The 11761-nt window shown below is 47.8% G+C and overlaps 2 protein-coding genes across 2 annotated transcripts; one reads left to right on the forward strand and one right to left on the reverse strand.

Annotated features, from left to right (window-relative positions):
* The first annotated feature begins 598 nt into the window (after positions 1–598).
* LOC127336182 (protein argonaute 2) lies at positions 599–5582 on the forward strand. Its single transcript, XM_051362965.2, has 3 exons — positions 599–1151; positions 2245–3394; positions 3782–5582. The coding sequence occupies exons 1-3, from the start codon at positions 722–724 to the stop codon at positions 5238–5240; spliced, it is 3039 nt and encodes a 1012-aa protein (XP_051218925.1). The 5' UTR covers positions 599–721; the 3' UTR covers positions 5241–5582.
* A 503-nt stretch (positions 5583–6085) lies between these two features.
* LOC127336184 (uncharacterized) lies at positions 6086–9286 on the reverse strand. The gene is made up of 11 exons (XM_051362966.2): positions 9096–9286; positions 8678–8992; positions 8447–8602; positions 8265–8351; positions 8099–8145; positions 7938–7979; positions 7719–7781; positions 7045–7125; positions 6784–6825; positions 6617–6682; positions 6086–6299 (listed from the first exon to the last, which is right to left on the reverse strand). The coding sequence occupies exons 1-11, from the start codon at positions 9269–9271 to the stop codon at positions 6124–6126; spliced, it is 1251 nt and encodes a 416-aa protein (XP_051218926.2). The 5' UTR covers positions 9272–9286; the 3' UTR covers positions 6086–6123.
* Between the last annotated feature and the right edge of the window lie 2475 nt (positions 9287–11761).

Genomic DNA, 11761 nt, shown 5'->3' on the forward strand with positions numbered 1-11761 from the left:
GGGACTCAAAGTCAGGAGAAGTCGGAAATGGACATGTTATTGGATCCACGGCCGTAGCTGTGTACTTGTGGTGCTGCCGCACACGATATCCTCGGTCGCATCTTCTACGCCATATGGTTGATAAATCGAAAAATCAAATCTATGTGATACTACCACCAATGCATGAATAAGGGACGTATTGAATGCCCGCAGGTTATTTTGCAGATTTTAGCTGTATCTACCGGTACAATTGTTACCATTGAAAAATAATAAATCGCGTTGGTGCATCTTATGGAGTGTTCTAGAAAAGGGAATCGTTATACCTCTCCGCTATTTCGGCAGAGCGTGGGTGCAAAATAGGGAAAACAAGATCTAAAACAGAAAATCTAAATCTTAAAACAGAAAAAGGGCAAAGAGAAAGGAAATGGCAGGAAACCACGCGTCGCGGCAGCTTCGTGACTTGTTCCCTCACGACTCGCATTGACCCTCGGTTTCCAGATTTGCCCATCCGTACGCACGCGATCCATCGAAACCCCTAGGGGTAGAACGGGTATTTTAGCCCCCGGCTCTCGCGCGCGCCCACGATCGATCAGTATCTATAAACCGCTCCCCTCTATCTCCACCTCCCCCTGCTTTTGAGCGTAGTACGAAACAAGGAAAGCAACATTAGCAATTCGATCCGAACCTTGCTTGCACATTTGATCCACAGATCGTTTCCTCGTCTGAGATCGGCGGCGCCGCGATGGAGTACGACCAGGGCGGCCGCGGGCGAGCCCGCGGTGGCGGGGCGCGCGGTGGCGGTCAGGGCCGAGGATACGGCCCTCCTGGGGGCGGAGACGGACGGGGTGGCGGAGGCGGCGGCTACGCGGCTCGCGGCGGAGGTTACGCTCCTCGCGGAGGCGGCGAGGGGCGGGGACGAGGCCCTGGTCCTCAGGGAGGCGGCGACGGCCGCGGAGGAGGAGGCTACGGTGGAGGCGCGCCGCCCGGTGGGCGCGGTCCTGCTGGCGGCGGACGTGGGTACGGCCCCGCCCCCGGGCGTGGCGGGAACCCGTGGGGGCAGCCCGGGAGAGGGCGCGGGGATTACGCCCCGGCGCCGGCGCCCGCGGCGGCGCAACCCGCTGCGCCGAGGAGGGTCGAGGCGGAGGGGGCAGGGCGCCCTTCTGGATCCGTCGGTAAGCGCCTCCCCTGTTTTTTACTTGCCTGCTTAACTTTTAGCTCACTCTGTTTCCGTCGAGGCATTGACGGCTCGACGGTTCATCATCTACTCATCTAAGGATTTACTGATTAGGCCTACACGATCTGGCTCCACTTGTTTGTTTACGTGATCGATCAATTCGTGCTGTTTGCTCTGTGCCGATGGTATACACTATAGAGTGGTCCTCGTTCACTAGACTGATGGGAGTGCCACCCAGACTGTAATCTGGTTCCGCTTATTTGTTTAGGTGATCGATCAGTTTGTGCGTGTTTTCTCTGCTCATGGTAGGTCCTCGTTGACTAGACTGAGAAGTGCTCGTCGTTGACTAGACTGATGAAAGAGCGATCCAAACTGTATTTTATTAGCCCCTAGCAGATTTATGTGGCTTTTTATGATATGCACTTCGCTTAGGGTTCGTGTAATTGTGTTTGGTATGCACTGAAGTAACTACGTTATTTTGAATTAGTACTACTTTCTAAACCATTTGCAAACTCAATTCCCCTGTTTCGAGCTGCCAGTTGGTTGGTTTGTTGGTTCAGATCACAGGATACAGAATACATGCGAAAGAAATAGGTAGCTAGGATCCGAGGAGCCTTATCTTGTTTGCCACCTTGCAGTTTTAGAGGATTTATGACATCATTTATTTCTCGTGTCCTTAGACAGGAAACGTATCGAGAAAGTTTTAATGAGCCACTTTGCCCTATTTTCTGAGTCTCTCTAAGTAGTGTGTTGTTTAGTCAGTAGCCTTTCTTCATGTAGATAGAATTTTGTAATCTCAGTGCCTTTGAGAGATCAGGTAAAAGAAACACAGTTCTTGGAGCACCTTTTGCTTTGTGGGAACAAAAAGAACTGAATCGCAGTGCAGGAATAATCACTAGTCAGTGTTCTGAATGATTGTCATTTTTTACATGCAAATTTACATGATAGTGAATCACATGCTAAATTTACTCAATTTGGGATAAACTTGTACCAGAACATATGTTGGGAGGGAAAATATGGCTTAGCTGATTATATTTTCCCTGTAAATTTACCTTTTTGTGTTTCTAACTGCTCTTTTTTTTCTTCTCTAGAACGCATTACCTCCAAAGAAGTGGCAAAAGTACAGCCATCAGCTCCCCCAGTTGCCGTGTCTCCAAGTGGCGGACGGGTGCCGATGCGAAGGCCTGATGCTGGAGGAGCGTTATTTCAATCCAAGGTCAAACTTTTGGTAAATCACTTCATAGTCAACTACCAAAAGGTGTCCACCATTTTTCACTATGACATAGATATCAAGTTTGATCCAGCATCTCAAAAGGCTTCAGGCAAGGAGCTGTCCAATGCTGATTTTCTTTCTGCAAAGGCTGAGCTTTTCAAGGATGAAAGCTTTCGGCAGCTTTCATCGGCTGTCGCTTATGATGGAAAGAGAAATCTATTTACTTCTGCTGAACTGCCAGAAGGTTTATTCCGTGTCAGAGTTCGTTCCAAGACCTACATTGTATCAGTGGAGTTCAAGAAGCAGCTTCCTTTAAGCCAACTCTCAGAGCTTCCTGTGCCTAGGGAGGTCTTGCAGGGTCTTGATGTTGTTGTGCGTGAGGCTTCTTGCTGGCGCAAGATAATACTTGGCAAGGGATTTTACTCACCCGAAAGCAGTTACGATCTCGGGCGGGGTGTTGTGGCTATGTCAGGAACCCAGCAGACCCTTAAACACACTCAGAAAGGGCTGGTCTTATGTGTCGACTATTCAGTTATGCCATTTCGCAAAGCTGGATGTGTCCTGGATCATGTCAAGCAGTTCATAAGGCCCCTTGACTACAGGACAGCACTAAACAAGACTCAACTGAAAAATTTGGAGTATGAGCTCAAAGGCCAACGTGTTACTGTGAGCCACCGGAGGACCAATCAGAAGTACACTATTCAAGGCTTGACTGATTTGCCTGCCAGCCAGATCACCTTTTCAGATTCGGAATCAGGGCAGGCGAAGAGGCTTGTTGACTACTTCTCTCAGCAGTATGGCAAGGTTATTGAGTATCAGATGCTTCCATGCTTGGATTTGAGCAAGAGCAAAGACAAACCAAATTATGTGCCCATTGAGCTTTGTATTCTTCTTGAAGGGCAGAGGTATCCAAAGGCAAATTTGAGCAAGGAGACTGATAAACAGCTGAAAGGCATGGCTTTAATTAAAGCAGATGACCGGAAGCAGAGGATTATGGACGCGGTGAGAGCTAGAGATGGGCCTTGCAGGTAACTGTTCGAGTCTGAACCCTTTTCTGCTGTCTACAAATTTTAACCACCCGTTGTGTTACTAAACCTGCTGCAATGTTTAGCTGGTACTATGAAAGTAGACTTAGTTCTATCCTTCTTTTATTACCTCTACCATGGTATGCATGTTAATATATTCTTGAAAGAAACAGTGGATTGTAATCATGTCATCATTTTGTTTGTCAACTCTTGTTCTTCTTGTCTGTTTTGTGTTCTTGATATTTAGCCCTTTTCTGTCATACTATTTCACAATACATGCTTGAGAACAGATCTTCATCTTTTTTTGTGGAAAATTGAAAATAAAGAAAGTTCATATGTACAAAAGAACTGATGTTTGTTATGAGGTACTAATCGCCATTTTATTTGCAGGGGAGAAATAGCTCAACAGTTTGGGATTTCTTTGGATCTAGAGATGATGGAAGTCACCGGTAGGGTCCTTCCTCCTCCAACCCTGAAACTCGGTGGCACCACTACTGGTGGTCAGCCCAACAAATGCAGTGTTGATCAGAACTGCCAGTGGAACCTCGTGAGGAAGAAGCTGGTAGAGGGCAAAGAACTCAAGTGTTGGGGTATTGTCGACTTCAGTGCAGGGCCATCTCACTCCATGCAGCAATCGCTTAATGGACCCATGTTTGTTGATTATATCGTCAGGAAGTGCTGTGACGTTGGCATTCGGATGTACAAGGATCCATGTTTTGTGCATCTGTCAGCAATGTCAGTGCTATCGGATCCACGCAAACTGTACGAGGAGCTCAACAATGCAAAGCAGGCTGCAGTGAAGAAGAACCAGAAGCTGCAGCTCCTCTTCTGCCCGATGTCTGAGCAGCATCCTGGGTACAAGACACTGAAGCTGATCTGCGAGACACAACTGGGGATCCAAACCCAGTGTTTTCTGAGCAACGTCGCGAACAAACCCCAGGGCCAGGACCAGTACATGTCCAACCTTGCCCTGAAGATCAACAGCAAGCTCGGCGGCAGCAACGTCCAGCTCCTTGACCGGCTTCCACTGGACACCGGTGCGCCTTTCATGTTCATCGGCGCGGATGTGAACCACCCGGGGCCTGGTAATGTGGAAAGTCCATCCATAGCAGCTGTGGTTGCATCCGTTGATCGTGGGGCTAGCAAGTATGTGCCTCGAATCCGTGCCCAGCCGCACCGCTGCGAGGTGATCAAGCACCTCGGTGATATTTGCCGAGAGCTCATCGGTGTCTTTGAGAAGAAGAACGGTGTCAAGCCTCAGAAGATCATTTACTTCCGCGATGGCGTGAGTGATGGGCAGTTTGAGATGGTACTTAACGAGGAGCTTGCAGATTTGGAGAAGGGGATCAAGGTCAATGGGTACTCGCCAACGATCACAGTGATCGTGGCCAAGAAGCGACACCACACACGGCTGTTCCCAAAGGACAAGAAAGAGGCACAGTTGAAAAATGGCAATGTGCTTCCTGGCACGGTGGTGGACACCAGCGTGATCGACCCTATGGCCTACGATTTCTACCTGTGCAGCCACAATGGGCTTATCGGGACAAGCCGGCCCACACACTACTACAGCCTGATGGATGAGCACAACTTCAGCTCGGATGCCCTGCAGAAGATGGTGTACAACCTCTGCTTCCTTTTCGCTCGCTGCACCAAGCCGGTGTCGTTGGCGACGCCTGTCTACTATGCCGACCTGGCAGCGTACCGCGGCAGGCAATACTATGAGGCAATGATGGCGTCCCAGCCCCAGGCACGCAGTTCTTCATCCTCGGCCTCCTCTGTGGGTGGTTCTGAGTTCGGGAACTTCCCGACACTGCACGTGGATCTTCAGGACAACATGTTCTTCATCTGACACCGCTTGTCACCTGTGTGTCACTTAGCTTGGTCTGGTAATATATATACAAACTGCTTCGTATGGTCTAAACTGTAAGCTTAAAACGTTTTTGTGGTTGTGTCATTGTGCGTGTGCGTCAGGTCTGTGTCTAACTATAGCTACTATGTTGCCGTGTTGGTTGCCTGACGTCGTTTGCAGTCAGATGTGTAGCCAGGACGGCTTTGACATACTTTGGGTGATGCCGGCGTTTTACATTCTGGTAATGAGCTGTCATGAAGTTTCAGCGACTTTTGGTTCATTACATGAATTGTTTATGTGGTGTTTGTGATCTCAACGGTGGAAATTCTGTTTGTCTCTTGATATGAGTGGTGGAATGACTCGTGAAACAGCAGTCCATGTTCTTGGTCTGTTTGGTCAAGAACATGCAAAAGCAATTTTTGATCTGTTTATGTTTCTCTCTCTCGAGATTTAAAAATAGATTGCAGCACAGAAACTAGCACCAAAATATCTAAACCAAAAAGTTTGTTTCCAACTCACAAATCCAAAAGAACATGCATAGACGTAAACTAAAGTAAGGCAAGCACAACGAATTCAGTATACATAGCACATGTTTTCTCTTCTCACCAATTTAGCAGTAGTTACATGGCTACATGATGAATATATAGACTCTACTAAGAGATACTAGATCCCTACAGGCTAGAAAGACCGGAATAGATCTGGTATGAAGTCCATCCTTAGTTGATCAGAGGAGCATCTATGGCGTCCGGTGACAGCCTCATTGGGTCGAAAGATTGCCATTGCCTGCACACGAAGAACACCGGTTACGGTCACTGGTTTGAGGTATCAACGGAACATAGCTTCCTTAACTCAAAATTTGAAAGGACCAAAGGCGAGCAGGAAGCTATTTCACGCAGTATTTTTTTCTTCTTCTGAACTTTACATAGTCTGCACATAACTTCATGGCGCAAGCTTCAACTAGATTACCTGCTTCTGCGTTTGACGAGATTCCAGAACTTCCGATAGTAGGCCATGTGAAGGCACCAGTTGTAGTCTTTGAGAGTCGATCAGCCAAAGCACCTGCGACGATGAGTTCGTCCATTAGAAATGCCAGCAGATTAGACAGCTACACACAGACGCACTGATGAGGTGCAAAGAGAAACATCAAGGCCGACTTCAGTGTTGAGTTTTTCATGCACACAAAACAGCTAGAAACATGAAGCAACCAGCAAACAGTGCTGATCTGGTGTCTCAGAGTCACGTGACAAAACTGTCCACATATGTATGGCCACGGATATGAATAATTTCAGCAACCATTAAAGATCCCAGATAGCCGGTGACTAAACAAAAGTATTTTTTAGACAAGACAACCGGTGGATGAAAGAGTGTGAATTTACCTTGTTTACTCAGATACTGAAGTGGATACCCTTGACTCGCGTCTGGCCATGCTTCCAGACGCTCCTCTGTAAATACATAAGACATTCAGTTGCCATAGTGAAATGCCACCAAATATTAATCAACAAGTGCGGCACAATGAAAGACTGCATGGTCGAGTCTAGCTTACCAGTAAGATACAATATCCATTCCTTTGCCTCTCTTAATATAACTGCCATTGCAAAAAAGCAAGATTATTTCGATACGAAGAAAGAGAACACATATTATTGACAACAAATTACAAGGCAGGGAGAGTAAATATCAATGAGATATATAACCACTTGACTTGGACATGTGGTTATCTCTAACAGAGAATGACATAAGGGATTAAGTGTGTGGATAAAGGCTAGCACTGGTTCATAAAACAATTGAAGGTGTATAACTAATTTACCAAGATCGGTCAATAGTCTGATGCGAGATTTTCCAGCCAACGTTGGGACAGTACAAAAATTAGTCTGTGAGCCAGGAGCGCCTGCAATGAGTTCAAAGGTGAGAAACAGTAGCAAGTAGGTAGCAATGTGCAAAGAACAACATCAAACATGATGAGGCTGATGTACTGGACTGGTTTGCAGTTATAAATTATTCCGCACACCAAGAATGTTCAGATATAAATAAGATAACTTTCTTAAAAGAAGGGAAAACAACAGTAACTAAACGATAATGGGAACGGGAGAATGTAGCATGATAATTTACTCCTCGAAATAGGCTTTCGCCCCTCTTTATAAATAAAGCCGCAACGGCCGAACTGATAATGTACTAAAAGAAGCAATAACACAAACAAGATGGCAAAAGCATAGAACCAGTTGCAACAAAAATAATATGAAGCATGATAGAAGTATCATTATTACTTGAGTTACTTCATTCAAGTTTTGCAGGGAATTAAGCTACAGGGCTAAAATCATAGCTTGAAAAATTATTATGCACACGTAGCACGCAAGTAGTTCAAAAACAATTTACTTCCAGTAGAGATCCCTTATTGCATAAACCAAATGTTTTTAGTTGGAAACGACAGTAAACTAAATGCTTCTGGGGCCAAAGGTAAAGGTTCAGTGGATGAAAGGATACCCTTGCTACATGCTGATCGAACTGGATCCCCTTGATGCGGCTTACCAGCTTCCACACTTCTATCTGAAGATCATATAAGTTCATCAGTCTCTATTGTGAAGATCCTATTCTACAAGTTGTTGAGCACAAGTGCAGTCGCTGACATACATACATATGAAGTACTGAAAGTAAAAGATAATAACAAATTAATAGAGCTAGAGCAGGAGAGTAGTTGTATACCAACGAGGTCCACCAACCATTCCTTGGCCTTAACTAAGGCTTCTGGCGTCGAGAGACAAGAGGGACAAAAAAAAAAATCATGTTAGTGGAGTAATAAGCAGAGTATCATACATAATAATTACAAGGAAGCCATAAAGATGTTTCTGACGATGACATCCTACCGCGAGTTAATCCCTTAGAGTGATCAGTTGAAGTCGAAGAAGGCAGCCTGCGGAGACAAAGCAAGGGGCAGGCATACATCAAGCATGCCACAGGAAGAGAATAAAACAAGCAGATATGAAGAGCATTTCATTCAGCTCGTGCCAAGGAAGTGTATGATGTACGTACGTCTTCCTCTTCTGAAGATAAATCCCAGCCACCACAGACGCCGGGACATGGTCGCCCTGTTTCTTGACGTGGCGTCTCGGACGGAAACTAGCAGAAAAAAAGCAGCAGCAGATATTAGACTGACAGTCAGTCGCTAGCTAGTAAGGATCAAGAAATAGAGGAGGGATTAGGTGGTGGCGTGCCTAGCGTGGCCGAAGCCGAGGGGAAGCACGTTCTGGGGATTCATTGACCCGCGGCGACACGGACGCATATGGTCTCTGAACTCTGGCGTTTGATCAAGCAGGTCATCCACAATGGAGGACGCCTCCCACCTCATGCGCGCAATGTCCATCGAATCCCTGCATTCAGGAACACAATATAAGTATTGCTGAGGCTCAAGGACATGAAAAGTAGATACTATATGAATTGATTGCCTGAGTGTCTTGGACTCGACGAGGGAGGAGAAGATGGCGCGGAGCTTGGCGAGGGCAGGGCTGCGTGTGACGAAGCGGTGCGAGCAGAGAGCGACGGCAGCGGTGACGGAGAGGGCCTCCTTTCCGCCGGCGACGATGTCGTCGATAGCCTTGTGCACGCGGAGGAAGTGGAAGAGGGCGCGGCCGTGGACGCCGAGCGGACGGCCGGGCGGCAGGAAGCGGGAGAGGTAGTTGATGGCGTCGCTCCACTGGCCGTGAAGCACCAGACGGTGCAGGTGCATCACGTCGATGAGCACGGCCGTCTCGCCCATGAATCTGGATGCACGGATGTCGCGGGGTCAGGCAAGTCATCCACTGGTATGCATGCATTGGAAGATATCAAATCAATGGAGGAATTAAACGGGGGTTCAGTACGCACGCGTCGTGGGTTTGGACGAAATCGTGGCGAAAGAGGAAGAGGATGAGCCGCCGCTGTCTGAGGCGAGACACGCAGGGGTACTCGGCCAAACGCTTGCGCTTGCGGTCGCCGGCGACGGAGAACCCGAACCCACCGGCTGGCTCCCCCTCGCCGCGACTTTTCCTTGGAGATGTCATCGCGCCGGTGGTGTACGTGGCAGGGAGGGAGGGAGAGAGGGAGGTGAAAAGCGGGAGGTATGTATATTAACGGGCAGGCGGACCCAGACTTCTTTTTTTGCCAAAACCTCTTAGCATTTAAGTCAAACTAAGGGCATATCCAGCGGCGCGACGCAAACGTACGCTGAGCGACCGCTTGTGTCCGCCGTGATCGGAAATGCGTCTGGCACCACCTTCAGCGGGGTGACGCAAAGTGACCGAGCCGTCCGCAGAGACGCAAATCTGACCCAAATATGTGCCTCGGATGCGTCTCTGGCGGACGCTCGGCAGACACGGAAAGTGTCTTCTCGCCAGTACCGGCACCGAGGCGTCGCTTCGGCAGTCTGGCGGCCGCGTAAATGGCGATGACTCGCGTGCCGCGCGGCCGTCGCCTACCTCTGCGCACGTAGCAATGGCGATGCCAAGCGTACCGCGACCATCGCCCTGCCTCCGACCTATATAAACAGAGGCGCGAGCATCTCATCTCCTCCCCACTAAACCCTAGCCGCCGTTGCCGTAGCGCCGGCCTCCAGCGCATCCACCATGAGCAGCGGCGGACGTGGTCAGGCTGCCGTGCCTCCACCTCCACCTTCACCTCCCACTCCACCTTCCCCGGCCTCGAGCTCCGACGAGGAGTTCGACTCGGAAGACAGCACCAACCTCCTCCACCCGGTCAGGGACGCGGCGGCCCTGGCTGAAGCGGAGAAGGAAGCACAGGAGGAGCGGGCGGCCCATGCAGCGGTCAACGCCGAGCTGGAACAGCGCAGGCTGGCGGCCGCCGCTGCAGCAGAGGACTCCGACTCGGAGATACCTTGGTCCTCCGATGACCCTGATGCGCCTACGCCGGAGGAGAGGGCGGCGGAGCAGAGGGCCATCGTAGAGTCTGTCGAGACGCTCAAGGACGACGCCGCGAGCGCGAGGCTGGAGCAGCGCCTGCAAGAGGACGCGGAGGCACACCGAGCCATAGCGGCCGCGCGGGAGGCGGCGGAGAAGCAGGCGATGGAGCGACGCAACGACGGTGCCGGCCCGTCAGGAAGCAAATAGTCTAGGCCTATAGATCTACTTTGTATAGTTTTTATGCATTTATATGTACTACTTTGGAAGCTTTTAACTATATAGTAGTATGTTGCAATTCAAAAAATGAATCGCCCCAGTGGGAGCACACCCAGACGCAAACGGACGAGCGGACAAAATATGTCCACGGAGCGACGCAAACGGACGCTCGCGACCACTTTTGGACGTCCGAAATGCGTCGCGTCGATGGAGATGCCCTAAGGGGAAATTATCCGTTCGCAACTGGGCAATGAATTGTGGCAACATAATTATGCACCCTCGAACCCTAAAAAAAAATTATACACCCTCGAAGACTTGCGGTAGCAAAAAAAAGAAAATCACAGCCGGAAAGGTGTGTTGAAGAATTACCGTGTAGTTAAAAACAGGGACAAAAGACCGTACACTAGTAGAAAAAGGGGCTTTAGTCCCGGTTCGGAAGGGCCATTAATCCCGGTTGCGCAACCGGGACTAATTATGCGCGACTAAAGGCCCCCCCTTTAGTCCCGGTTGCTTACGAACCGGGACTAAAGGCCCCGCCACGTGGGCGGCTGGCATGCGCCGGGGCGAAGGACCTTTAGTCCTGGTTTGTAACACGAACTGGGACTAAAGGCTATTTTCGAGTTAATTTTTTTAGTTCATTTGGGTTTCTAATTATTTTTCACTCCCTCTTTTTTTTCTATTTTTCAGAATTTCTACTATTTCAGTTATTTGCATAGTTTAGTCTCTATCTCTAACTAGACTTATCTCTAGTCAAATTACATACTCGTGGTCAAACTTCCCGCTCGGTCACCCATCCTCTCACTACTCCACCTCTAGCACGCTTAACTTCCGAGTTCCATTCCGTCCCGCATCCAAGTGCTACGCGCGCATGTATGTGATAGTAGTATCATATCAATCCTATTAACATGTTGATCGATGTCACATTTCTTTATTGTTTGAATTTTAAATAATTCTTTTAATAAACAAAAGTAATGATGTAATAATAATCTTGAATAAATAAATAAACATTAACTTTTTAATTTGTATTATTTTTAATTTTATTAATTAATTAAATATTTTTTTGCCAAACCTAAAACCTAAAAATTTGAAAATCTAAAAATTGGGTAAAAATGATAGTAATCTTTATGCAGGATGCAATTTATTATTTTAGGTTTTAAAAAAATAAAAATATATAAAATCCGTAATTTATAGCAAAAACTAAAATCTTCCTGCTTTTGTATTTCCATTTGGAATTTTGAGAATCTAAAAATGGGCTAACCGGGTAAACCCGGGTGAATTCGGATGTAACTTTTTCCCACGATCATTTTGATATATTATACGTTTTTTTCCGACGTTGTATGCAAAAGTTATTGCGGTTTTACCATTTTTTTAACTTTTTTTGCAAAAAAAAGTGAAAATTCGAATTTCTTAATTTCTCCG

This window comes from Lolium perenne, chromosome 2 (genome assembly GCF_019359855.2).
Source record: "Lolium perenne isolate Kyuss_39 chromosome 2, Kyuss_2.0, whole genome shotgun sequence".
NCBI classification, from domain to species: domain Eukaryota; kingdom Viridiplantae; phylum Streptophyta; class Magnoliopsida; order Poales; family Poaceae; genus Lolium; species Lolium perenne.